Source organism: Ricinus communis, chromosome 4 (assembly GCF_019578655.1).
Source record: "Ricinus communis isolate WT05 ecotype wild-type chromosome 4, ASM1957865v1, whole genome shotgun sequence".
Classification (NCBI taxonomy): Eukaryota; Viridiplantae; Streptophyta; class Magnoliopsida; order Malpighiales; family Euphorbiaceae; genus Ricinus; species Ricinus communis.
The window spans coordinates 28,678,279-28,704,963 of record NC_063259.1 but is presented as its reverse complement, the minus strand read 5'-3'; the positions used below and the strand labels follow the sequence as shown (position 1 = coordinate 28,704,963).

At 33.7% G+C, this 26,685-nt stretch overlaps 5 protein-coding genes across 10 annotated transcripts; all 5 read right to left on the bottom strand.

The window, feature by feature from the left end:
- Positions 1-31: 31 nt before the first annotated feature.
- LOC8289682 lies at positions 32-4,164 on the bottom strand. The gene is made up of 8 exons (XM_002510989.4): positions 3,559-4,164; positions 3,332-3,471; positions 3,097-3,196; positions 2,908-3,006; positions 2,358-2,705; positions 1,494-1,586; positions 1,206-1,412; positions 32-769 (listed from the first exon to the last, which is right to left on the bottom strand). Exons 1-8 carry the CDS (start codon positions 3,883-3,885, stop codon positions 506-508), a joined length of 1,578 nt encoding a protein of 525 aa, XP_002511035.1. The 5' UTR covers positions 3,886-4,164; the 3' UTR covers positions 32-505.
- A 501-nt stretch (positions 4,165-4,665) lies between these two features.
- On the bottom strand, positions 4,666-6,194 carry LOC8289683 (light-harvesting complex-like protein 3 isotype 1, chloroplastic). The gene is made up of 3 exons (XM_015725825.3): positions 5,408-6,194; positions 5,146-5,283; positions 4,666-5,057 (listed from the first exon to the last, which is right to left on the bottom strand). Exons 1-3 carry the CDS (start codon positions 5,757-5,759, stop codon positions 4,792-4,794), a joined length of 756 nt encoding a protein of 251 aa, XP_015581311.1. The 5' UTR covers positions 5,760-6,194; the 3' UTR covers positions 4,666-4,791.
- A 175-nt stretch (positions 6,195-6,369) lies between these two features.
- LOC8289684 (glutamate dehydrogenase 2) lies at positions 6,370-10,230 on the bottom strand. 3 transcript variants are annotated; one of them, XM_048372553.1, is made up of 9 exons: positions 9,767-10,230; positions 9,461-9,592; positions 8,629-8,850; positions 8,460-8,534; positions 8,221-8,337; positions 7,870-8,120; positions 7,379-7,454; positions 7,205-7,291; positions 6,370-6,796 (listed from the first exon to the last, which is right to left on the bottom strand). In XM_048372553.1, exons 1-9 carry the CDS (start codon positions 9,872-9,874, stop codon positions 6,611-6,613), a joined length of 1,254 nt encoding a protein of 417 aa, XP_048228510.1. In that variant the 5' UTR covers positions 9,875-10,230; the 3' UTR covers positions 6,370-6,610. The 3 variants fall into 3 exon arrangements, with proteins under 3 accessions (XP_048228510.1, XP_002511037.1, XP_015581305.1); XM_002510991.4 differs by having other exon boundaries at positions 9,479-9,592; positions 9,767-10,226; XM_015725819.3 differs by lacking the exons at positions 9,461-9,592; positions 9,767-10,230 and adding an exon at positions 9,119-9,349.
- Positions 10,231-13,895: 3,665 nt separating this feature from the next.
- LOC8289685 (polyadenylate-binding protein 1) lies at positions 13,896-17,156 on the bottom strand. 2 transcript variants are annotated; one of them, XM_015726915.3, is made up of 6 exons: positions 16,811-17,156; positions 16,628-16,730; positions 16,239-16,309; positions 15,688-15,879; positions 15,485-15,606; positions 13,896-14,414 (listed from the first exon to the last, which is right to left on the bottom strand). In XM_015726915.3, the coding sequence occupies exons 1-6, from the start codon at positions 16,967-16,969 to the stop codon at positions 14,369-14,371; spliced, it is 693 nt and encodes a 230-aa protein (XP_015582401.1). In that variant the 5' UTR covers positions 16,970-17,156; the 3' UTR covers positions 13,896-14,368. The 2 variants fall into 2 exon arrangements, with proteins under 2 accessions (XP_015582401.1, XP_015582403.1); XM_015726917.3 differs by lacking the exon at positions 13,896-14,414 and having other exon boundaries at positions 15,475-15,606.
- Positions 17,157-19,849: 2,693 nt separating this feature from the next.
- Positions 19,850-26,411, bottom strand: LOC8275441 (mediator of RNA polymerase II transcription subunit 31). 3 transcript variants are annotated; one of them, XM_048372766.1, is made up of 11 exons: positions 26,045-26,411; positions 25,863-25,965; positions 25,474-25,544; positions 24,924-25,115; positions 24,715-24,842; positions 21,830-21,927; positions 21,612-21,708; positions 21,365-21,443; positions 20,600-20,877; positions 20,447-20,506; positions 19,850-20,219 (listed from the first exon to the last, which is right to left on the bottom strand). In XM_048372766.1, the coding sequence occupies exons 1-10, from the start codon at positions 26,201-26,203 to the stop codon at positions 20,494-20,496; spliced, it is 1,218 nt and encodes a 405-aa protein (XP_048228723.1). In that variant the 5' UTR covers positions 26,204-26,411; the 3' UTR covers positions 19,850-20,219; positions 20,447-20,493. The 3 variants fall into 3 exon arrangements, with proteins under 3 accessions (XP_048228723.1, XP_025014094.2, XP_002511040.2); XM_025158326.2 differs by having other exon boundaries at positions 24,721-24,842; positions 26,045-26,410; XM_002510994.4 differs by lacking the exons at positions 24,924-25,115; positions 25,474-25,544; positions 25,863-25,965; positions 26,045-26,411 and adding an exon at positions 23,652-23,715 and having other exon boundaries at positions 24,721-24,842.
- Between the last annotated feature and the right edge of the window lie 274 nt (positions 26,412-26,685).

The following is a 26,685-nucleotide window of genomic DNA, read 5'->3' as shown; positions in this document are numbered from 1 at the left end:
GTAGGATTCATATAACAGGAAATGACTAGTATGTCGAACATGCCTGTGTAATTTCTGGATTTATAGTCAAAAACTTTAACTTAATAAGTTCTATGGTCAATCAAATGGAATGACCAAATCATTTTTCAGTAGTAAATTACAAAAGTAAACTGAAAAGCATAAGAAAAAAATATTCAAAAGGCAACATCATTTACAAGAGAAATCCCCTACCAGAATTTCAAATAGCATCAACTATCATTATTACTCCCAGAGCGGTCAGTTGTCCTCCTTAGAAAACCTATTCTGGCGGGGAACAGAATCATAGTTGATGAAATGAAACCTAATCTCAACACATTTGCACGGCCAAAATCTAACGCATGAGATATTATTGATCTCCTACTACTCGACTGTAATGTATTAAGCAGAACTCATCTGCCTTCTAAAAAGTGATATTTTAAATTGATGTAAAAGAATGACTCAGGGTGCAGTTTCTGGTGGCAGTAACATATGATCCACCAAAATATACTTACAGCCCCGGAATGGATTCGAGATTGTATTTCTGAGACGATGAAGCTTCAGCCTCTCTGCTCTCCTGTAACTTTGGAGGCTTCATGGCATCAAGAGCCTGCAAGTATGTGTATGAAGCTGTTCGATTAGATGGAGGGTTTGGGTTGCTTATTCTGCTGGCAAGGAAACGGCGGATCAGACCCCTGAGGAATGGAGCCATAGTGTCTGGCTCATGTTCCAAGTAGTACATTATTCCTCCTATGCACATGCAAAATAAGGCCACCTGTAACATTTACCCAACCAGCTATTCATTATGTGTAAATAGAGAGAACCACTTGGGCAATTCATGCATTATCCCACACACAAAAAAGAATCATTAACCTCATGTGCACATGATATGCACACCTTAAGCTGAACCCTTGACCACTAAAACTATGTTTATGTCACTCAGGTCTGCTATGTGTTTTAATTAACAGTCTCGTTACAGCAGCCACATGGCCACTTAGACAATTCAAGCCCAACATATTTGTTTACTGTCCTCCTTCCAGTGATGGGTGATTCAAACTTAAAAATAGAAAATTCACAAGAAGTGCCAAAAGAAGAAGCAAACAATATCTAAAAAGCAAGTAGTCTAGCTTTAAACAAAATGTGGATCGAGGGCAATCTTAAGCCAGATGCAAGACTGTATGCAGAACATAGTAGTTACACGAAAACAATACCTCTGCATTCTTGATATTTGGAAGAAGGTGACGGTTTACTGAAATATACCACAATGAATCTCCAGCTCGTGGTAGAACATATAAGGCAAGTTCAGCACGTCTAGATTTTTTCTCCAGTAATACAGAAAGTGCAGATATTCCTCCTGCAATCCAATATACAAGCTTGTGGTCCACAGTTGCAACTTTCCGATGCAGACATATAACCCCCTTGCATCACCCATAAATTACTAAGAACATGTGCACCAGCTTAAGAAAAGAAAGTGTAAATACAACTGAGTAAACATTTACCTGAAAAATTCCAACAAATGCAGATAAGAATGTGGTTGAGCGAACAGCATCTCTAACAGCAAGCCAACATGTATGAGCAGGTGACTCCATGAACTTTAAGTGCATGGGAATATTTAAACAAAGACAAATTAGCTCCAGATGTGAGATATTACTGTCATTCTTGACTAGATAAAAAACATAACCCCCTCCTCAACCCCACCTCATGCCAGTCAAATTAAAAGAATATCCAACTCAATGATAGAAAAAGACATACATGTATAAATTCAACAAGCATCTATCTGAACTAAGAAGTATCACAAGCTATTGATTAAGTGATTCATATGTAGACTTTGCATAAAAGTAGAGGAGATTCATAACTTCAAGAATGTTTTAACAACCAGAGAGAAAAATTCATGAAATGATAATAAATTCTTTAGTGAAATTGAAGCAAAACAAAAACTGCAGCCAAGATGTAAACCGTTCCAGTGAAGTACAATAATAAAAAGAAAAAAGTATTTATTGGAATTTTGCAGTCTGAATGTGAGAATAATGCACCATTGATTCTATTAGAAGTTGCAGATTTTGAATTAGATGTGGCCCAAAAATTTAACAATCTAACTCAATTTTCCATTTTAAAGAGCAACAATTATGTCTCCTAAGTCTATCTACCATGAACCTGCATAAGCAGGACAGAAACTAGTCAATCACCTTTGATGGTTTTACTTCAGTGGAGAACAATATAGAATGTGCTCTCTATATTAACACCAGAACGTGATATGACTGCGTATCTATTGTAACCACAGTACTCTTATCTATCCTCTCTCAAAAGAGAAGTGTAAAAGTTTAAACTAAGCAGTAATAGACCAGCTAGAGTCAAAGATTTACCCTCTGAAGGTGTAAAACGACGTATGGTACAAAAGTCAAAGAGAAGTAAAGTGGAAAAGTTTTCCTGAATGTAGCTGATGCGGCATTAGCATTATGAGTTAAACACGAATCTGTGTCTGGATGAATAACTGAACAAGGAATAATAGAGGGGAACTTTTCAAGCTTCACCGAATTGAGCTTCCTTCTGCTACATAAATAAGCTGATAGTGAGGCAACATCAACTGGGGCACCTCTGCAGCTATCTCTGACAGCCTTGTATACAGGTTGAGCAACTGGCCCGGTCTTCTGAATAAAGTCATGATATGCTTTTGGCAAGCTCTCAGGACGCATAACAAAGGAATACATAACCTGGAAAATGATAAACTCAATTAGACAATTCTAAGCCAAGAACAATAATCGGATACAACGGACTAGATTAAGTCAATTGCTACCTAATCTCATGTTTTCATCACGATAAAACATGCCCAAATCGATGAGCCAAACTGATAAGTATGGCATCTGATCTTAAAAACAGATTACATCCAATAAACCAACATGAACACTCATTTACCTGGGCACATGCAAAAGCAAAAAGCAAAGCATCACCATGTCTCCAATGACTTCCCCAAAGGTGAAACTTATTCTTAGATTTGGCAGAATTATACGCACACTGATTAAAAATAAAAAGAATGTTAATTTAACAAAAAATTAAACCTTATCAATTGAATTTTGATATAAAAATATGTATAATAGCATACACCTGAGCTACCCTAGCCAGGAGATAAAGAGCAAGAGTTCGCCTCCGGTTAGAATCATCTAATGCTAAAACAGATAACCCTGCAACCGAACCTGCTAAAAATCTGCTCCATCATATCCCTTAAATAATGTTATTATAAATAAGCAATATGATCTATGTATTATCATTTCACAAACCAAAAACAATTAAAAGATTAAAAAGAAAAATTAAGTAAAACAAGAAAATAAATAGAACTTACGCATTAAAAGGCGTTTCTTTCCTTCTAAGTTTTCTCAGTAAACATCTGATAGCATGATAAGACCCTGTAAATCCCCCAAATAATAAACCAACACGACATGCTTCTTCTCTCACTATTAAATCTTTCTCCGACACAAGTTGCTGCCAAACAAACACAACTTTAAGAACTCAATTTTTAAACCCAATTCCAATCAATCCCACCAAGCTAAAAATCGAAGAGTGAAAAACCTTGAGATCGAGAAGTGAAGAGTAAGATTGTCCTTTAGCAAGCTTAAAAGCTCGAAGTAGAATACCAACACCAACTCTAACACCATAAGAAAGAAGAAAGCTCTGGCAAAGATTCCCAATTGCGTGTGCAACGCACGATTCATCAGCCGGATGATCACATGGTGGATAGTGTCCGCCACGCGCCGCCCTGCGTTGCCTCCGTTGGAGCTCCTCTATTGCCTCACGCAAACGCTCCTCCGCGTCACGGAGGCGGCGCTCGGCTTCGGAGTTGTCGACAATAGAGGGAGGTGATGATGGAGGAATTGAGGAGTCAGAGAAAGATGGCATTTTCTTTCCTGTTGATGGAGAAGCAAAGGATTGCTTAGCATTTGTTATATATATAATATATAATATAACCTTTTCTGAGAGAGTTGTTACTGTTTTTTTTTTGGGTTTTGTTGTTGAATTAATTTATATATTTATATAATTTTGTTTCTGTTGTTTTGGGATTGGAGGATAGCGGAGGTTGGGATTATGGTTTTAAAGGGATGGGTTGGTTGGGCCACTTTAAGCTCAGTTTTGATTTTGAAGCTACATTTCATAGGTCTCTTTTCAGCTTTATCAACTATTTTCCTTTTTTTTTATGTGTGTTTTTTTTGGCCTAAAGCATTTATGATGATTTTGTGCATTTATGTTTATCAGCAGCAACAGCAAAAGCAAGACCCATTATAAATCACATCAAAATTCACTTAACAATTCAATGCTACTTTTAAGAAAAAGAAGTGATGTAAGGTCAAGGTAACTAGTCTTTACAACAGCAGTAGCAGTAATGTAAATATTACTTGAATAAATATTCATCTACCCAATTTCATATACTCCGTTTTGGAGATATTCCTGTTTATGTCAAGGGTTTCCTGTCATGGGTGTAATTGTTTTCTCTCATTGTAGCTCAAGTAGGTTAGAGAATGATCTATTGTACTGTGTCCCATTGTCTGACTACTTTTATCAGTCCTGTACTGTACTTCCAATTTGTTCTGTCCAAAACAAAAATAGTCCAACATATTTGATCATTGAAATTGTGTAATAGTAATTCTTGCAAAATATAACTGCTCATTTGCACACAAAAAATAATCACACACTCGAATAAGAAATTGAATAGAAATAGCTTAAAATTGATATCCATGATACTTGCAGTGCGTTTACTCTTTCTTTGGGAAAATAATACATAATATGCAAACAGTGTAACTTAAATTTTCAGTTTCCAGTTTTCTCTGAGCCACTAGTGCTCGCTGCATTTTGATCTTTCCATGATGATTGCCATTGCTTGTCATACAATGTTGCTTCATCAGCCAAGTTCCTCAGGTTCTTAAAATCTTCAGTTCGCCTGAGAAGAATTATGCTAATGACCGTCACAAGAAGTCCTGCTTTGCATACCAGGTTTCCAGCTTGGCCAACCATGTCAAGCCCTGTCAATGCATCCACAACATATGACATGAAGAATCCCACCATTGCAGCTCTACCTATGGGACAAATGCAAGCGTTAGATAGACATAACAGTTATGAGAATATATGGAGTGGCAAAGTGATGTGAGACAGCAAAATTCAAACCATTTATTAGCTCTGCCTCTGGCAGATATGACCTTTTGAGCCACACCCACCAAGGTATAATGGAACTCCTAAACAGCACTGGTTCTTCATTAGTAGATGCTTCTGGATACAATTCAAGAAACTTTCTCCTCTTTGCTTCTGCAAAAACCAACGGATAGTACAGAAACATATAATGCAAAAGATTGATTAATGCAATTATCATCCTTGCCTGCTAGAGAAACCATAAGTTTTGCAGTATGGACAAGAGCAGTAATTCACTCGCCTGCTTCAATAAGACCATCCCAATCAATTTTACCATCCTTGACGAACATATTCAGATCCCAATTTCCCATCTGCCAGCGCTCGTCAATAAATGTCGGAGTAGAGGATTCTGCTTCAGGACCATGATCTGATTTATCATCAGCTCTCTTTGAACCATTAGCGTCTAAAGGAGGCTTCTCTTGTTGTTCAGATATGCTTAAACCTTTTTGGCCTTCAACATTTAGAGTAACGACATGGGTTACCTGCTTTGTCCCGAGAGGGCGTGCAGGTCTTGCTTGAGGCTGTTGTTTCTTGGTGACATGATTTGAACTGCAAGCTCTTTGCAATGAGGCAGAAATGGCAACGGAAGCCATGGAAGGTGAAGGAGGCTTATTTCTCTATTCCTTTGGTCTTTCTTTCGGTCAGTGATAATGGTAGGATAGGAGCAGGAAATATGCCCATACTTCATAATAAATAATGTTATCCTGACTGGCCCCTTTTTGCCTCTGAGATTATGGGCAAATTATTTTATCTGGATTAATTTTTGAATACTTTCTTGTGATTCAATGAAAGGGAAAAAGTATTGCTGCAGAACATGCCATTGCTACCAAGGGAAGTAAAGAACACTTTTTGAAGTAAACATTTCCATTTTGCATGGTAATTTTAGTATAATAAACAGTAAAGGCTAGTTAATAGTTTCATCATATCCCTCTATAGAACTCGAAAATATCAATAGAATCAAAGTTAATTCCTCTTCACCAATAAAAAGAAATTCCTGTCTTTTCTTATGCTCGATGAAGCAAAGTGTATATATTTATTAATTTATTCTCTCACTATTGTATTTGTTTTTGCAACAAATCATAATTTTTATAAATATTTTCAGGAAAACAGAACACAACTTAAGATCAAACTGTCAAACAGTTTCAGCACGTCAATAATAGTAATCAGCAATATGCATTTTAGTATCAAAATGAACAACATCAATAACCACAATAACATTCTTGATGCTGTTGCCAAGAATTTTTCCTTTTCATTAAAAAAAATTATAGTATCCCCCCAATACTTGAGTCCAAATATAATTTTGGGATTCTGGAAAAATAGTTTAACAGAAAATTTGAAGTATAGCAAATAATAGCTTCCCAAGTTTTCTACTCAGCTGACAAAAGGAATATCTCTGAGGATGAAGGGGGTAAATAGAGGAATTGAAGACTAAAAAGAAGCTTATTTATGCTTCCCATCCCCTTAAGAGAGTAGCCCGTGCAACCCGGTTTACCCCAAGGGTAAAGGCACCCATCCGAAGATTGCAATCGTGTGTCTTGCACATGTTCTTGATGTTCTGAAAGGCTCGAGTCATGTACCTCTGAAGCTCCTTATTCACCTGTTCTTCTTCCCACATAAAACCTTGAATATTCTGCAAAATTGTACAAATCAAAACTTGTTCAACCATTTTCTCATAAACTTATTGATGTAGGTCAACATCTTATGCAAGTCTTCTAAATCATTTGTGTCACAATTAAGACAGATTTCATTCATAACCATCTAGGAAGAATAAAGTTGATCAAGTAGAAATTTGGTGCACTGCACTAGAAGTAACATACAACATGATTTCATTCACTGGGATCAATCATTAGAAAGCAATTACCTTTAATTACATAGCAGGCCTCTTGGATAGTAATTTGGATGATCAGCATAGATTACAGGATTTTATGAAATAAATAATGGATTTATTCTGCAGGGATCTTTTCCCGAATTTTGTGCTACTATATCAAAAAATTTAAAGGAGAACAATACTGTTGCTTTAATGTTTTTAATGTGTTACCTGAACCCACTCAAAGTAGCTGACAGTCACACCTCCAGCATTTGCATATATGTCAGGAAGTATTACAACTCCTTTCTTAGACAGAATCTGGAAAATCAAAATGTCACAAATCATAGCCATATATATTTTCTCCCATCTTTTTTAGAACACAGCAAAAGAAAAGTGAAATGGCACCTCATCTGCTTCTGGATCAGTAGGATGGTTTGCTGCCTCTACAATAAACTTAGCCTTCACGTCTGCAGCATTTTCCCTTCAAAAGGAGATCCACAGGAATTTGGGCAAAGTTAGTTGAGCTTCAACAAATTAGAAAATACAAGCATCTTCATTTTTCTTTTCTCACATTCAGACTGCAAAAGCTCAAGTAATGTGTAACCAGCAGTATCATCTGACATACTTAACATTCAAAAGGACTATTTCCCAAAAGAAGCACTTGCCCTCTATGCAGGTTTTCATGTTTTTTAGTAATTGAAAAGTGAATATGCAAGAACTGCAATAATGCTTTTTTACTTTCACATCATAACCAAATTCCAATTGAAATGAAATCTTTGGGATAAACCAATGCAATTTAGGAGGGAAGCAATGAGTGAGAGTAAGAAATCAAAAAAAGACATACCACTTCACTAAAACTGAAAAGCAAGGAACAAGTTGATAGTCCAGACACAAACCTGTTCAAAACTCCACCTAAAGCGCATGGGATGAGGACATCACATTCATGCACCAGCAATTCATTGGGATCCATAGGGTCTCCACCATGGAAATTTGTCAAACTATTAGTGGAATCTTTATGCCTAAGCAATTCTGGTATATCAATTCCTTTTGGGTTCTTGACTGCACCGGTGACATCACTCACTGCTATAACCTTCCCGCCTCTCTCATGTATAAGCCTTGCTGCCCAGGACCCCACATTCCCAAAGCCCTGAAAGAAACATTAATTTTTAAATGAAAACAAAACAATCTCAGAATTTAATGATGTAAATGACAATCAAATTCACAATTCAAATCTAATTACGAGTTACCTGAATAACAAATGTCAAACCTTCAATGAATTTCCCATATTCAGCAAGTAGAGCTTCAGTAGCAAAAACAACTCCACGACCAGTTGCAGCCTCTCTACCGAGTGATCCACCAAGATCCTAACATAACAAATATGGACATGAGAGGAAGGAGAAGATAAGTACCATTGTATTCAGCTTCTAAGATGATTATTTAAAATTTTAGAAGCATAAATTTGGGAAGGCAGATATTTAAAACTCACTAAGGGCTTTCCTGTCACAACAGCTGGAGAGTGACCGTGAAATTTTGAGTACTCATCCAGTATCCATGCCATGGTCTGTTTACAGATTTTAGCCCATATCAAAATTAGACCCAAAACAAAACTGAGCATGTGAGAAATGTAGAAAAAATATCAGTGGAGAAGATATGACCTGCGCATTAGTGCCCATATCTGGAGCTGGAACATCTGTATGAATGCCAATGAGATCATGGATTTTCTGAGTGAAGACACGTGTGAGTCGTTCTAACTCACTCCTACTTAAGTCCCTTGGATTGCATCCAATCCCTCCTTTTGCCCCACCATAAGGTATGTCTGCTACAGCAGTCTTCCATGTCATTAGTTGAGCAAGGGCATTTACTTCATCAGGGTCAACCTGTCAGAAAAAGAAAAAAGTTAAGAAATTCTTAAAAATCAATTTCAAATCATAGAATCATCTAAGATAAATTAAGAAGAAAAAGGATCAGCCTTTGTCCAAGTGCACGTTTGTTCCAACAATGGAGAAAGGAATGGTGAATCATGAATGTGGAATGTGGACTTTAGTAAAAAGATGGAATGAACTTTGGAAAAAAGTTTACATTACTTTCTACCAAATTTACCATACGATAATGAATTAAGCTTATTTCAGATGTTTGAGAAAATACCATGTTCTCACTTAAAATCAATTTCACACATAATGGTGAAAACTATTGTAATAGGCATCGATCATTATTCCTCAGAAGTTTATTCCAATTGCACCCAAGTAAAGAAAGATGCCATTCTCTAGATAAGAGTAGAAAACAGAAGCAGATTTGCTTCATTCAAAAGCATAGAACTTCACTGTAGTGCTGTGAAAAGCATAGCATAAAGCCCAATTCGGAAAAAAGAAAAACTCAGAACAAAAAGAAAAATTAAGTTCTAATCCCATCTAGCATCAAAACACGCCCTAAATAAAGTCACACAAGAAAGACAAACAAATTCCAAGGACAAGACAAAGAAAAACTGACTGATAACTGATAGCACACCTCAGGATGGAATCTGATTCCTCCTTTCATGGGCCCACGAGCATTATCATGTTGCACTCTAAATCCAACGTATGAAACTAGAGTTCCATCATCTTTAGGAATTGTGCATTCCACCTGACCAAATACACAACAACAAGAAGATGATCAATAAAACAACAGGCTCTCAATCTTAACATAATTAATAATAACACAAGAAAAAACAGTCTTTTTGTTCTAACATAACAATTAATAACACAAGAAAGAGCCAAATGCAAGACTCAGTTTTTCTTTATTCATTTATTTAAATACCTTGATCTCTCTAAAAGGGATCATAAGACTCCTTTCAACTTTAGAGTCCAACCCAAGAATCCGTGCAGCGTGGCGAAAATTACGATTTGTTGCTGCAAGAGCGTTCATGGCGTACCCTCTATTTAAAATCTTGAAACAAAGAGAACACAGAAGAGAAAAAAGAATAAATCTTGAAGGGAGAAGAAGAACCTATAAAAATTAAACTAGTACAATAACAGAAACTTGATGAATGAGAAAATAACGAGAAGAGAGGGTATGTAGAGAAGGTTAGGCGAGTGGTTATTTATATAGGGGAGGTAGATTAGAGGATGAATGATATGGATAATCACGGAATTAATAAAGAGAGAAAGGGTGTGACAGAGAAAGAGCAAACCAGAGAAGAATAATGGGACAGCTATGGAAGTTATAATTTTTTTAATTATTAGATAGTTAATGATGTGGAGAGAAAGAAGCAGATGGAGAGAGCTTTTTTGGAGTAATTCCCACCTATGACACTTGTTTGAGTATATTTTCATTTTAATATTTAATAATTATCACATATTTAACTATTTAAATTAATAAATATGTTTTGATAAAGTTTAGTGAATGTTAAGGACATGCATTTGTTTCACCAAAGAAGATATGCATTTGGACAATCTTTTTAAGTATTGAAAAGTCCATTAACTTTTACTTTTACTTTACTATTCTATTATTTTTATTCAAATCTAATTTGTCATGTTTTGACCTTTTATTATTAAAATATACATAATATCTAAATTTTTTGGTGATTAAAGTTCAACAAAAATTGAAGCCGAGAGCTGTTCACTCTAATAATTCTTATACTCTAGACTCAAGGTAAGATAAATCTTCAAGTTAAGACCTTGGATTCTTATAGCCGAGTTAGTACTTTTCAATCACAGAAGAACATATCGTGCAAGCTAATAGCTCATAGCCAAAGGATCGAGAGGAAGAGATGAAGAGTTTAGAAAGCCATAAGTTAATCTCAATAATTGGGGTTTTGGTAAGGTCTTTTGGTTGGATTCAAGAATCTTCCTTATCCATTCGGACCAAGAAGTGTTGACCAATCAGGAAAAATTTAAACTTTTTTATCATATATTTGACTACTAGAATCTCTTTATATGTTAAATGGTAATGTCTTTCTGATGGAAAAAATTATCCTGATGTATATCCACACAATTGTTCCTTGTTATTGAGATTTTCAAGAATAATTGTCTTACCTGCGCACTTTCAATGTTATTCTTTGAGGAGGAAAACTATTATCTTTGCAGTTCTTATAATGTGTTAAAAGACTAAAAGGTCCTCTCAGAAAAAGAAATTAAAATTTTACTAGCTAATGATTTCTATTTATAATTCAATTATAAAAGTAAAATATTAACATTAAAATCTGCGTCTTATTTACTAAAACTATCACTATGTAATAGATTAAACTTCATCATTTAATGATGGTTATTAGTAAAATAATTATAAAGAAAATAAATAAAGTACCGTAGAATTTTATCTTACCAAATTACAAAAACATAATACCATTAGATGGTAACTAAGAACATTTAAATTTATTGTATTGGGGAGTAGAAATTTTGACGTGTTATGAAGAGTCCTAATCCTAGTTTCATCTTTACAATTAAATCAAGATACCACTTAATTAGTTATATTATGAGATTAAATACATAAGAATGTGATAATCGGAAATCTATAACTAATTTATTTTTTTTCAATATCAGCAACATATTAAATGTTGTATTCAATTCTAACAACCCATGTTGATAAAGGGCTCTCGTAACAAGATATACAGACTATATTTTATGGGCAAATCAGTCATTGCGCACTCCATGGATTAAAAAAAATAATAATCTATTAGTCAATATTGACCGTTGGATCAAGAAAACAGGGCAGAGATTAGGAAGACAGATTTCCACGTGAAAAAACCTTAACACAAGTCATGGCTTGACTACGCAAGCACCATTGATTGTTGACCGTTGGATCTTCATACCTTCACCACTTAACCTGCCTCTATTACGTTTAAGACACGGGATTACACGACGACAGTTAGTCAATATTGACTTGCAACTGTTTCAATCCACGTGGCAATATGTCATTATTGGTTGGCGATGGCGTTGGCGCTGATGAGGGGGCTACCAGTACCGGGAGAAAGCGGTAAGCTTCAAGCGTTTGTTCGCAGCATCCAATTGATGACGTGTGCTGTATTTCGAAAGGATAAGAGCTTTATGTTGCACATGAATTCGCACTTGGGTGGGTCTTGAAATGAAATATAATTTAAGATTGAATTAAAATTATTATTTGATTTAAACATAATTTATTATTTAATATAAAATTAAAATACAATTAGTAGCTATTTTTAAAATAAAATTAACATTATTATCTAAATAAAAATTATTTATTAGAAAATATATATTAAAATGTAATTAGTTTATTATCTTTTATAATTAAAATTAATATTTAGTTAAGGATATAATTTATTGATTAATAATAATATAAAATAATATTTAAATTTAAATTATGGTGCGAACAAGGATTAAGGAATGAGAAAGAGAGATGAATAGTTGTGACTAGAACCAACTTATTGACCCTGAGGGTGAAACATGATAGGCACTAGCTGGCTTTCCAGCGACGAACGATCAAGAGAGAAAGCGCGAGTGGATTAGTCAATGACCGCAATAACCTCACAAATTTCTTATATGCTTTGTTATTATTTGCATCTCATACTCGCATAAAAAATGTATCCTAAAAGTTGAATACACTATACCTTAAAAAATATTAAATTAATAAAAAAAAATAAAAGAAAATATTAGATTCATAAATTACATCGGAAAATATAATAGCTTTTTAATTTAATACATGATAAATCAATTATAATCAGTGATAAACAATATTATTTATTAGATCATGAGTTGCGCAGTGCTAAATTTTATAAATTTGGAAAGTAAAATAAAAATGATTAAACTAATTAATAAGTTTCACTAACACATAAGTTAATAGTCTCTTGAGCAAGTCATAAAAAATGTCTTAAAATATGAGTGAAGTTTCTTTTCTTTTTTTCATTGGCATGAATTTTATTTTTTTTCGGAATTTATTATCTTTTTCAATTGCAGCCTCTTGATCAGTAATAGCTAATCTTATACATAAAATATCAAAGATATATATATTTCGACAAATTATCGGTTAATTAAAACTAACTTGATTAATAAAATTCTTATATTCCAAAATAGTTGATGAAGATAAAAATTCTTACTAAATATAAGAACTATATTTTGTTACCGATGATCTTATACTACACTTTAAAAAATTTAAGCCTTTCAACCCATTGTAATTTATTGTTTGAAACTTAACTAATTAAAAAAAATTCTTAACCCATATTTAAATTATATTTTCATTTCAAATAAAATTCTATCCTTTTATTGGAATGATACCACTTAATTTTCATTCATTTAAATAAATTAATCACATTAATTAATAAGACATGAATTACTAAAAAAAGAAGACAAGCGATTAATAAATAAAATAATAACAGATACTTATAATTTTAAGAAATAAAAGAAAATCTAAAGCATAAAATATTTTTAAAGAAACTTGCAGTAATTATAAAATTCAATCAGTATTTTGAATTAGTCAAATTATACATTTATCGATTATATGTTTAAATAATAATGGGCATTATATATGCAGTATTATAAAATTTTCCGTATGATTTGTCATTCATAATAATGAGCATATCTATATTATAAAAGAAAAACCTATTAAAATTAATCAAAAGACGACTTAAATTATTGAACCACTATTTTCTTTTTAGAAAAATTTAGATTCAGTGCCTCCACTAGAAATTCTAAAAAAACAATTACAAGCTCAATTAGTTCAGAATCTAATATATAGGATAAACAAAATACAGAAATACAAGAACAAATAATATATTCCACTTGTATCTTCAGCTTTCCGCTAGAAAAAGATTCAAATTTCACAAAAGTAAAAGCGCAAGAGCTTAATAAGATAAAAATAAAGTGCAAAAGGTGCACTTTTCCTGAGAAATCATCTTGTTAGCATTTTCAAGTTAAGATATATATATATATATATATATATATATATATATATATATATATATATAGTTGAAAACTCATGATGTCAATTAGCCATTAATTAATATCAAATTTGAAAGACAGATTCCCACAAGCCCCTTCTAAAACTGTAGAACAACAATCCCCTATGATTTCTGAATTAAAGAAGGCATTGCATAGGCAAAGCCGAGTATGAATTACTCAAAGTTTCATCTTAACCTCAACGAGAAACTTAAAATCTTAGACCGTGAATTCATAAATAACTACAGAAAAAACAGAAAAGGAAAAAAAAAAAAAAAAACACAACATTTGCACATCTAGCGCCCCTTAAAGCTTTGTGCTCTTTAATGCGAGTAAATGCAAGATTTGTTTGATGTCCAGGAACCTATAGCTCCCGCAAGCTATCAATTGGATAAATCAGACCGGCCTTGGCCGTGCAAATGATGATACAGGTCTTCCTATCCCTTCATACAACCACAATAGTAATACTGAACATCAGAATCCATGAAGGCCCTCCGGAAATGGCCGCTGATCACTAGTATGGCCTGTAACGCATGGGTCTCCTGAACCTTGGAACCCTCCTGAATATGAGATAAATTAACAACGTGAACAATGATGCAGAACTCTTCACTGCTTCATTAAACCTATTACATAGTCAAACAAATAAAAGGTATGCTAGATATGACAATGAATAATATGTGAAAAGAAATAATCAAATAGCATGAGATGGCCTCCGAAAGAATTCCACATCTGATGGGGAAAAGGCAGCATAGCTGACATAACACACAAGGTCTGGAAACATTTCCATGCATGAATGTTAACAGCACACCAATTTGAATGACCTGGGTAACTCTAACTAGATCTCCAATGAATAAAACGAGAATGATCTTTATGGTTGAGGTAGCCACTTGCAAAAGATAATAGCCTGATGGAACTCCTTAGTTCTAATGCTAGTCTGCTGTAGCCACTTCATAAGTGGAACTGAAACTTTCTTCTAATTTAACCATACCCAGGAATCCTCGCAAGTCATGAGCAATCGAGGTCATATCAGATTCAAATAAATCAAAATGGACCTCAAATACATGAATCACAAAAAGGCACCAAACAATTTGCTGTTTCCAATCATAATGCCCAGAAATAACTAAAGGGCATGCGGCCTAAAGTCAGATTCAATTGATAGCTTGATCATTCCCGAGTTTAAAATTAGACACCCTTGAATAGAATATGGCAGAATGACACAGCGTATTGAACAACATTCAACAAGGACTTTGCTTGAATCAGAAGAGCAAAAGCATACTGTCTAAGACCTTATTTCTTTTAAATAGGAAGAAGGCAAGAAGCTCTCTTCTTATAGATAGGAAAGGTTTTCATGCATCAACCTTTTATAATCATATTTTTGAGATGTTAATATGTTTTCTTCTAGGACTGTAAGTTAAAATCAAATCCTTCTCAAAAACTGATAACTCTAAATAAATATATCGACTATCAAAGATATGTACATCTTGTACACACTCATTCATGAGTATGAAAGGAGACAAGCATGAACGGAAGTCAACTAAATCACAAGGAAAAGTAACATGCTAAGTTCTTATATTCCCTTCATCGTACAAGACATCAAATGAAATAAAGATATTTAAATGCTTACCCATACCCATATGGGGGAAAGAAAGGAGCAGGCATAAATGGCCTTCGGGATCTGAACCCAGAATAAGGGTTGGGACGCCTTCCTCGATACTGCTTCATTCCAGGAATATTGGTACGCTTAGCAGAGACCTAAAGATAAAAGAACCATCAAAATAGTCATACAAGCAAATCTACAGAGCAAATAACAGCAAAGCAAATAAGTTAACATACCTTTAACTGACGGCCATGCAATTCCGATTCATTCAACAAAAGAGCATTTTGAACAGCATCAACCTCTACAAATTCAACATATGCAAAACCCTTTGGTTGACCAAACTTGTCAGTCAAAATTGTCACTCTGTTTACAGTTCCACATGATTGAAAATGCTGCTGAACTTCTTCAGGAGTACAGGCATAGTCTACCTGAAGTCAAAAACATAAATGAAGAGCAACGATTCTTCCTTTCAGATCAGCTTATTTAAAGTAGCAGAATCATTGAAACATCAGAACATAAAAACCAGGTATGGAACCAATCCAGACGCAGAGCAACCAACACCAGATTATATAAACCTAGGTTACAGTATTCAAATGCACGAGGATGAACTCATCATGATATATCAAATCATCATTTAAATGGTTCTTGCAAATACACTAGTAAAACCCCCATTTAAACCATCACAAAGAACAAGCATTACCATATACTTGCAGAACTAATCATTTTTACAAAGAAATAACTCAAAAATAAAAATAAAAAAGGTGAGAAAAGGATAGTTAACCCTCACATTACCAACGTATATAGATCGCGAATCCACCTCCTCCTTCTCAGCTTGCGTTGCTGAACCACTTGAGGAATCTGTAGACATGTATGACAGGGGACTGTTAACTAAAAACATCGTTTCATCCTGTAGAAATAAAATATAGAGAAAATACGCACAGAATGTATTTGAATCACATAAATAACTTAACATAGTAGCTGATCATATACATTTAATAGCTAGTATTTTATCTATCAGAAAATTATCGACAACAATTAGGTGTCACTAAAGGTACCAATTTATTTCGAGGAAGACAAAACTATCCAAACGTATACAAAAAGAAACAAGCTGCTAAATTCTACTCTTACAAGACTACAGCACAATATATATAGATAGAGGGAGAGAGTGAGAGATGCCTTGAACAGCTCCCATCTCCTTCTCAACTTTAGCCTGCATTTCACGGAGTGCGCCGGCTTCTTCTTCAATCTCTTTAAGTCTCTTCTTCATGTCCTCCAAATCCTAATCCATCAAGATCACTATAAGAACAAAAAAACAGAAACAAGATATAGTTAACAGAAAAGAGAAACAAAAAGAGAGACCTTAGAGTTAGGGTTTTGTTCGTCATATTCTTCTTCTACTTCTTCTTCTTCTTCCTCAGGTCTAGAAGACATGTCGATATCAGCATCCATCTCTCCCTCATCGGGAATCTCACTGCCATACACCTCATGCTCTTGCTCTTCATGCTCGTGCTGATCCATATTATTTCCTTTTTCTATATCTCCACCCGCACTAAAATTTTTGAGGTTTTGGGGTTTTTGATTTGATTTGAATTGATTAAAAAAGAAAGAACCTAAAACTAAGCTAGGGATTGGGAGGTCATGTTTGTGAATTTGTGAATTGTGGTATCCCGTGCCCGAATCGATTCGGTGGATCGGGAGAGAAAAGGTTACTTTGTAATTTTATGACTTTAGGCAGGCAACTCTGGGTTTCTCTTAATTTAGGCCCAATATAGTCATCGCCTAATCACAGTTAGGCCTTATCCGTATACGACGGGTCTAAACTTAGTCATTGAATTGGGCCCGTGACACAAAATATTCTGCGCTTGTTTACTTTAAAATTTATTATTCCAATTTTTTAAAAATATTTTCATATACTTTATATTTATCTGCAGTATTTTTTAAAAATAAAAATAGAAAATAATTTTTTATATTTTTAACTAATTTTTGAAAAATTTTGAAAATATTTTTAAAAAATTTTAAAAACAAACTAGACATATTTTCTATACTTTTTTTTGTATAAGAAATTTTTGTTTTCAAACGAAAACAAGGAGTTTCCACTTTATTTATTTTAAGTCTACTCTTTATATTTAAAATATTATCTAAATATAAAATAAAAGGTTTTCTATAAAGTAAATATGGAAACAAAGACACCAGTGTTGGTGGTTATCATCTCCTCGAAGGATGACAGGTATGAAAAAAATAATTAATTATAGATACTAGGCTATGAGATTGCAGGTCGAAACTCTGGGTTTAATTATCAAAGATGCAACATTTTACTTTCATTCTCAAGAAAACAAATATCAGCACCAAATCTTGATATAGTATTCTGGTTTATACTTATAACTTACAAAGAAACGAAAAGAGATAAAATTTCGCATGAGACGAGCATACACCATAGATATGAATATACATAAATGTTTCTATGTTCTATAAATACACTCTTCACATCTATAGAGGAGGAAGCAGCCATTTGGAACCCTCGATAAAGCCAAGAGAAAGGAAGGGTGCAACTTCTGCATCAGTTAGTTGTTTGTTGTATTTAACACGTCCATCTGGAGCAGCACTTGGTCCTGTGTTTTTATATTCTCCAAACACAACCTTGTTGCAAATTTGATGAAATTAAAAAATATATATAACTAGATAAAAAATACTCACGCTTCTCGCTCAGATGGTTATTACTAGACCATCCTTCGGGATTGACAACCCCGCTCATAGAAGTATAGGCAAACACTACCCTTGGGGCTTCCGTCCATCCCTTTCCTCCCACACTGCAATGTACAAATGAAAAGCCAGTATCTTCTGAAACTTGCCTTGCTTGTGCTGTTATTACTGTCGGTGCTGCATCTGTTAACACATTTATCTCCATTTTCTGCATATATATGTGCAAATTTATATTAAGGACTATTGCAAAATAAATACTAATATCGGGTTTAATGCCCCGCTGGTACCGAATCTTGGTCACTTATATCCAATCGGTACCAAACTTTCAATTTGTTTCTTTTTGGTACCACTTTTATTATTTCTATATCTTCCGCCAGTACCAATAAGGAATCCGACACTTATTTGCTATTGTGGCTGCCGGATTTATGAAGGATAACACACCACATGCCATATCTGTTGCTGACTCAACAAATAGTTATCAAAGTCAGCAATTAACAACATCTCAACCCCAAATAAATAACTCTAAATCAGAAAAATTTCAATTTATGAAACCTAGTTTTAATTATTTCGATCGATTTACTTTCTCTAATAATCGATTATGTAACTTCATTGTTCTTTATCTTGTCGAATAAATGGAGCAAGAAACAACTGAAAGTGTGTTTAGTGTTGGAGTTGAGCTAGTGATCTATATGTGCATGTGGAATGGCAAGTGAAGCTTTACCAAAAACAATTGAAAGTAAAGCTTCGTTTCTCAAAATGGAAAGAAACTCGGACGCAAGTTTTAGGAATGCTCTTTTTGGAAATGCTCTCTTAGTTTACGTTGATATGTTTTTAGTTGTAATGAAGATTTCTTCTTGTACAGGTTCTTCATCTGTCAAAGTTAAGAATGGACATTGGCGAATTTGACCTTACAACTGAGCTGCTGAATGAGTATAAAAATATATTAGTTTGCTAAATTCAAAGCTGCAGAAAATGATAACATCTACTGTATTTCAAAAAAATAAAAACTCTATGTCGCACATAGGTTGGCACTTGATTAAGTCTTGAAATAAAATATAATTTAAAAATTAAATTAAAATTATTATGTAATTTGAAAATAATTTATTAATTAATATAAAATTAAAATATAATTAGTAGCTATTTTCAAAATAAAATTAACATTATTATCTAAATAAAAATTATTTATTAGAGAACATATATTAAAATATAATTAGTCTATTATTTTTTATAACTAAAATTAATATTTAATTAAAAATATAATTTTATTAATTGATAAATTATTGCAATGGACAATAGAAGATTTATTTATTATTTATTAAGTAGCATATATCAATATGATCAACCGTGACAAAGAAAAATATTTAATATAAATAGAATTCGTTATAAAATACATGTAACATTTAATCGTGGGAAAAATTGACCCAACTCCTTTATTCGGCCACAAATACGGGAATTATCTTTTTATTTAGGCTACCCGACATCGTTTAAACTAAATCTTTTTAGGTATTTATAATTGACAACATCCGAATTATTCCTTAATTTTCAATTTTGATCCCAAGAATAAACAAGACCTAACCCCTTCCATAAACAGGCTTCCTTGGAACTAGCAAGTAATACAAGTTGATAGGCTGCAAACTTTGGCAATTGGCATGCAGTGCAATACAAATAATAAAAGATTCCAAATGACAATATTATCAGTAGAAAACAGATTCCTTCAGACACTCGGAACAGAACTTGTAATAGAAAGATTATTAAAATCTGTTGCCACATGAGAGCTTTGCCAACAACACGCATATAAACTAGCAAATGAATTCTAGAAAGTCTCTCATTTCCTTACAAGTAGTCTACCTGTTGGCATATGAGCTGATCATTTTCAGCTTTAACTATAAATTATGAAGTTCTAAAACACAAATCAGGCTCATTACACTAGAGAGACAAAGATGCTATACCAGAATTACATTCGGTGCATCGAGAAACAGGCAACAGGGAAGGTAGGTCTTGTAGGTTGGTCTGCAAATCCATCAAAAGAACCTTGGGGCTGCTGATTACGGTGCATGGATTTCATAACCTAAGAGTAGATGAGTGTTTCAGAGAAACTTCTGAGTATAAGCTGATTTTTATAGCTCAACATGAAAAGAGCTCTCAACACATAGATTTTGTGATATAAATAATTGTTGCAAACAAAAATAAAAAATATTAGAAATAATTGAAGTGTAATATGGATAATCATGGATTCATGATTTAGAATTTTCACACGTCTACAGCTCGTGAAACAAATGGATGTGCATAAGCTACCTCAGCAGATATATTCACCCCAGTGCTTTCAACTAAGATGATTCAGGTTAAACTTCTTTCCTGCAAAAATAATGCAACATATGTATGAGGATGCTGGTTGTGGTAGTTAATGGTCTTGTATCATGAAGCAATAATAGCAGATATGTTACATACTTTCTTTTTCTTCGATCAATTCCAGTGTTCCGCATATCATTTTTTGCAAGAGTAGATCCAGGGGGCATGCCATATGGCATGGGAGAGAGGGCTGAGGCAGAAGCAGCTGGCATAGCAACGGTTGTAGGAGGCACAGGTGATGATTGCAAAGGTGGTAGAGGTAGAGCAGAAGTAGGGGGTGTAGGAACAGGTTCAGGAAGCGGTCTAGGTAAAATGTGCTTCAGCCGGTTGTTTCTATAGTTCTTCCAGAAAAAGAATTGCTGCCTATGTGTCAATTCCTAAGAGATCCATGTATCAGCAAGTTATATGAAAATAACTAAAAACATACAAAATTAACTTTTGTTTTAATTTATTCAAGAGCATGCAAAATTTTGTCTGGATCACAGAGAAATTAGACTTTACTCTTCAAGCCATGCAATCTAACAAGGATAAACTAATGCAAAATAGCCTAACAGAGAACAATTATCTGCATTAGGAACAGATTTCATGCAGCATATAATAGCAACACCAACGGAGATACCTGATGAGGAGCATTAGACCATAATAAAGATACAACTATGTCTACGATGATAGGGTATCACTCTTGAAGGAAGGTAAGATGGATCAAGTTTGCAATTACTCATAACGCTAATCAATTAAGTGAATAAGCCGAGAAATTCTGAGCCAAATGCTACGATCATTCACAAACTGAAATCCTATAGCACCAATGATGACACAGATTTAATCTTTGCTTTAAGGGTTACTAAAGGGCCACGAGAATGAAACCTTGTTGCCAGGATGTGCCATTGCATTGCGGAAGCTTGCATTTTGAAGCAATTCAAGAAAAAAAAGGCAATGAGGGTACCTGGGATTATACCAGATTATAAGTGCAAGAATTAAAAATAAAATAAAATTGAACAAGAATGTTATAAACAAAATTACAGAATCATTTCATTTCATATAACAACTTGAAAGTCAAACTTCGTTTAAAATATCCACAAGAGGGCATAATTGTAAGAGATTATTAACTCACATAATAAATTTTATATACTCAGGTTGTTGCCAGTACTGAAGGTATTTCAAGTAGCCAATAAATGCTTCATCTTCAAAATAGCGATTCTGAGCCAAATCTATATTGGCAAGGGAAAGAAAAGAATCAAGAACTCAGCATAAGGGTCAAATGCACAAAAATTAGAGCACTAATAAGCAAAAAATTTAAGGGTTTTATGGAAAATCAAATACATGACTTACAGTGGATATAAGTGGGATTAGCTAGACATTGGACAAATTCTAACTCAAGTAAAAACCGCTGCTTCCCATCATCAGGATCCTTGTATATGCTCTTTGGCCTGAAAATTTAGTTTAAAAACTGAGTCATATAACCCAAATTGTATTATCTAACACAAAAAGAAAAAGAAAAACAAATATACCGGCTAGTAAGTTCGTGAATAATTGGTTTTAGTGAAAGTGGAGAAAAGATAAAAGGAAAGCGAGGTAGAGGACGGAGTATCTATCGGTTTCTTTGGAAGAAGCCATATAATCATTTGTTATGGAAAACTTATAATTTCAAAGCATAAAATGCCAGGATTTTCTTTTAAAAAAAAATTAAAAATCTTGGATATTATTTACCAAAAACAATCAATAGTGTTCTATGATGGTGCGAACAAGGATCAAGGAATAGTTGTGACTAGAACCAACTTATCGACACTGAAGGTGAAAAATGATAGTCGCTAGCTGGCTTCCCGGCGACAAACGATCGAGAACGAGTGGGTTAGTCAATGACCGAAATAACCTCACGGGTTTTTATATGCTTTGTTATCATTTGCATCTTATACTCGCATGAAAAATGCATCCTAAAAATTGAATATACTGTCCCTTAAAAAATATTAAATTAGTGAAAAAAAAAATATTAGATTCATAAATTGCATCGAAAAATATAAGAACTCTATACATTAAAACATGATAAATCAATAATAATTGATGATAAATGAGATTATTTATTAGATCATGAGTTTCGCAGTGCTAAATTTTATAAATTTGAAAAATAATATATAAACAATTAGACTAATTAATAAGTTTCACTTAACACATAAATTAATAGTCTCTTGAGCAAGTCATAAAAAATGTCTTAAAATATGAGTGAAGTTTCTTTTCTTTTTCTTATCGGCCTGAATTTTTTCTTTTTTCAGAATATGTTATCTTTTTCAATTGCAGCCGCTTGATCAATAATGGCTAATCTTATACATAAAATATTAATGATACATATATATATATCGACAAATTATCAGTTAATTAAAACTAACTTGACTAATAAAATTCTTATATTCCAAAATAGTTGATGAAGATAAGAGTTCTTGCTAAATATAAGAACTCTTTTTTGCTACCAATGATCTTATACCACACTTTAAAAACTTAAGCCTTTCGACCCATTGTAATTTATTAACAACATGAGCAATGACGAATTGGTAGCAAAAAATAAATTAGTTAATATAAATCTAATATTTTCTTTTATTTTCATTAATTTAATATTTTTTAAGGGACAATATATTCAATTTTTGGAATGCATTTTTCATGCGAGTATGAGATGCAAATGATAACAAAGCATAAAATAACCCGTGAGGTTATTTCGGTCATTGACTAACCCACTCGCTCTCTCTCTCTCGATCGTTCGTTGCCGGGAAGATAGCTAGCGGCTATAATGTTTCACCGTCAGTGTCGATAAGTTGGTTCTAGTCACCCAATTGATTGTTTTTTATAAAGAATATCCAAGATTTTTAAGTTTTTTTTAAAAGAAAATCATAGCATTTTATGCTTTGAAATTATAAGTTTTCCATAATATAGGATCGTATGGCTTCTTCTAAAGAAACCGATAGCACGGTTGATACTCCGTTCTCCTAAGTCTTCTACCTCGCTTTCCTTTTATCTTTTCTCCACTTTCACTAAAACCAATTATTCATTGACTCACTAGCCACAGTATATTTGTTTATTTTTTTCTTTTTAATGTTAGATAGTACAATTTCTGTTATATGATTCAGTTTTTAAACTGAAAAGAAATTTATTGTTTGAAACTTACCTCCTGAATATGAGATAAATTAACAGCGTGAACAATGATGCAGAACTCCACTGCTTTACTAAACCTAATACATAGTCAAACAAATAAAAGGTATGCTAGATATGACAATGAATAATATGTGAAAAGAAATAATCAAATAGAATGAGATGGCCTCCGAAACAATTCCACATCTGATGGGGAAAAGGCAGCATAGCTGATATAATACACAAGGTCCAGAAACATTTCCATGCATGAGTGTCAACAGCACACCAATTTGAATGACCTAGGTAACTCTAACTAAATCTCCAATGAATAAGACGAGAATGATCTTTATGGTTGAGGTAGCCACTTGCAAAAGATATTATCCTGATGGAACTCCTTAGTTCTAATGCTGGTCTGCTGTAGCCACTTCATAAGTGGAACTGAAATTTTCTTCTAATTTAACCATACCCAAAAATCCTCACAAGTCATGAGCAATCAAGGTCATATCAGATTCAAATAAATCAAAATGGACCTCAAACACATGAATCACAAAAAGGCACCAAACAATTTGCTGTTTCTAATCATAATGCCCACAAATAACTATAGGGCATGCAGCCTAAATTCAAATTCAATTGATAGCTTGATCATTCCCGTGTTTCAAATTAGACACCCTTGATTAGAATATGACAGAATGACACAGCGCACTGAACAACATTCAACAAGGACTTTGCTTGAATCAGAAGAGCAAAAGCATAGACTGTCCAAAAATTTTTTTCTTTTCAATAGGAAGAAGGCAAGAAGCTATCTTCTTATAGATAGGAAAGATTTTCATGCATCCACCTTTTATAATCATATTTTTGAGATGTTAATTTGTTTTCTTCTAGGACTGTAAGTTAAAATCAAATCCTTCTCAAAAACTAATAACTCTAAATAAATATATCGATCAAATATATATATATCTTGTACACACTCATTCATGAGTATGAAAGGAGACAAGCATCAACTGAAGTAAACTAAATCACAAGGAAAAGTAACATCCTAAGTTCTTATATTCCCTTGTCGTCCAAGACATCAAATGAAATAAAGATATTTAAATGCTTACCCATACCCATATGGGGGAGAGAAAGGAGCAGGCATGAATGGCCTTCGGGATCTGAACCCAGAATAAGGGTTGGGACGCCTTCCTCGATACTGCTTCATTCCAGGAATATTGGTACGCTTAGCAGAGACCTAAAGATAAAAGAACCATCAAAATAGTCATACAAGCAAATCTACAGAGCAATTAACAGCAAAGCAAATAAGTTAACATACCTTTAACTGACGGCCATGCAATTCCGATTCATTCAACAAAAGAGCATTTTGAACAGCATCAACCTCTACAAATTCAACATATGCAAAACCCTTTGGTTGACCAAACTTGTCAGTCAAAATTGTCACTCTGTTTACAGTTCCACATGATTGAAAATGCTGCTGAACTTCTTCAGGAGTACAGGCATAGTCTACCTGAAGTCAAAAACATAAATGAAGAGCAACGATTCTTCCTTTCAGATCAGCTTATTTAAAGTAGCAGAATCATTGAAACATAAGAACATAAAAACAGGTGTGCAACCAATCCAGACGCAGAGCAACCAACACCACATTATATAAACCTAGGATACAGTATTCAAATGCACGAGGATAAATTCATCATGATACATAGAATCATCATTTAAATGGTTCTTGCAAATACACTAGTAAAACCCCCATTTAAACCATCACAAAGAACAAGCATTACCATATACTTGCAGAACTAATCATTATTACAAAGAAATAACTCAAAAATAAAAATAAAAAAGGGGAGAAAAAGATAGTTAACCCTCACATTACCAACGTATACAGATCGCGAATCCACCTCCTCCTTCTCAGCTTGCGTTGCAGAACCACTTGAGGAATCTGTAGACATGTATGACAGGGAACTGTTAACTAAAAACATCGTTTCATCCTGTAGAAATAAAAAATAGAGAACATACGCACAGAATGTATTTGAATCACATAAATAACTTAACATAGCAGCTGATCATATACATTTAATAGCCAGTATTTTATCTATCAGAAAATTATCGACAACAATTAGGTGTCACTAAAGGTACCAATTTATTTCGAGGAAGACAAAACTATCCAAACGTATACAAAAAGAAAAAAGCTACTAAATTCTACTCTTACAAGACTAAAGCACAATATATATAGATAGAGGGAGAGAGTGAGAGATGCCTTGAACAGCTCCCATCTCCTTCTCAACTTTAGCCTGCATTTCACGGAGTGCGCCGGCTTCTTCTTCAATCTCTTTAAGTCTCTTCTTCATGTCCTCCAAATCCTAATCCATCAAAATCACTATAAGACAAAAAAACAGAAACAAGATATAGTTAACAGAAAAGAGAAACAAAAAGAGAGACCTTAGAGTTAGGGTTTTGTTCGTCATATTCTTCTTCTACTTCTTCTTCTTCTTCCTCAGGTCTAGAAGACATGTCGATATCAGCATCCATCTCTCTCTCATCGGGAATCTCACTGCCATACACCTCATGCTCTTGCTCTTCATGCTCGTGCTGATCCATATTATTTCCTTTTTCTATATCTCCACCCGCACTAAAATTTTTGAGGTTTTGGGGTTTTTGATTTGATTTGAATTGATTAAAAAAGAAAGAACCTAAAACTAAGCTAGGGATTGGGAGGTCATGTTTGTGAATTTGTGAATTGTGGTATCCCGTGCCCGAATCGATTCGGTGGATCGGGAGAGAAAAGGTTACTTTGTAATTTTATGACTTTAGGCAGGCAACTCTGGGTTTCTATTAATTTAGGCCCAATATAGTCATCGCCTAATCACAGTTAGGCCTTATCCGTATACGACGGGTCTAAACTTAGTCAGTAAATTGGGCCCGTGACAAAAAATATTCAGGGCTTGTTTACTTAAAAAAAAAATTATTCCAATTTTTTAAAAATATTTTCATTTACTTTATATTTATTTGCATTTTTTTTTTAAAGTAAAAATAGAAAATAATTTTTTATATTTTTAAATAATTTTTGAAAAATTATAAAA

What these genes read in the sequence shown, in the direction of transcription:
- LOC8289685 (XM_015726915.3), bottom strand. Translation starts at nt 16,969, where the DNA reads ATGGATCAGCACGAGCATGAAGAGCAAGAGCATGAGGTGTATGGCAGT. An exon ending in AACAAAACCCTAACTCTAAG is followed by an intron (nt 16,731 to 16,810) that starts GTCTCTCTTTTT and finishes TTGATGGATTAG; the next exon opens with GATTTGGAGGACATGAAGAA. An exon ending in CCTTTCTTTCCCCCATATGG is followed by an intron (nt 14,415 to 15,484) that starts GTATGGGTAAGC and finishes TCTCATATTCAG; the next exon opens with GAGGGTTCCAAGGTTCAGGA.
- LOC8275441 (XM_048372766.1), bottom strand. Translation starts at nt 26,203, where the DNA reads ATGGATCAGCACGAGCATGAAGAGCAAGAGCATGAGGTGTATGGCAGT. An exon ending in GGAGATGGGAGCTGTTCAAG is followed by an intron (nt 25,545 to 25,862) that starts GCATCTCTCACT and finishes ACATGTCTACAG; the next exon opens with ATTCCTCAAGTGGTTCTGCA. An exon ending in TAATCCCACTTATATCCACT is followed by an intron (nt 21,709 to 21,829) that starts GTAAGTCATGTA and finishes TTGCCAATATAG; the next exon opens with ATTTGGCTCAGAATCGCTAT.
- LOC8289682 (XM_002510989.4), bottom strand. Translation starts at nt 3,885, where the DNA reads ATGCCATCTTTCTCTGACTCCTCAATTCCTCCATCATCACCTCCCTCT. An exon ending in TCCTGGCTAGGGTAGCTCAG is followed by an intron (nt 3,007 to 3,096) that starts GTGTATGCTATT and finishes ATTTTTAATCAG; the next exon opens with TGTGCGTATAATTCTGCCAA. An exon ending in TCGTTTTACACCTTCAGAGG is followed by an intron (nt 1,587 to 2,357) that starts GTAAATCTTTGA and finishes ATGCACTTAAAG; the next exon opens with TTCATGGAGTCACCTGCTCA.
- LOC8289683 (XM_015725825.3), bottom strand. Translation starts at nt 5,759, where the DNA reads ATGGCTTCCGTTGCCATTTCTGCCTCATTGCAAAGAGCTTGCAGTTCA. An exon ending in GGATGGTCTTATTGAAGCAG is followed by an intron (nt 5,284 to 5,407) that starts GCGAGTGAATTA and finishes TGGTTTTTGCAG; the next exon opens with AAGCAAAGAGGAGAAAGTTT. An exon ending in AGAGGCAGAGCTAATAAATG is followed by an intron (nt 5,058 to 5,145) that starts GTTTGAATTTTG and finishes TTTGTCCCATAG; the next exon opens with GTAGAGCTGCAATGGTGGGA.
- LOC8289684 (XM_048372553.1), bottom strand. Translation starts at nt 9,874, where the DNA reads ATGAACGCTCTTGCAGCAACAAATCGTAATTTTCGCCACGCTGCACGG. An exon ending in TTGTGACAGGAAAGCCCTTA is followed by an intron (nt 8,338 to 8,459) that starts GTGAGTTTTAAA and finishes TTGTTATGTTAG; the next exon opens with GATCTTGGTGGATCACTCGG. An exon ending in GTTTGACATTTGTTATTCAG is followed by an intron (nt 8,121 to 8,220) that starts GTAACTCGTAAT and finishes TGTTTCTTTCAG; the next exon opens with GGCTTTGGGAATGTGGGGTC.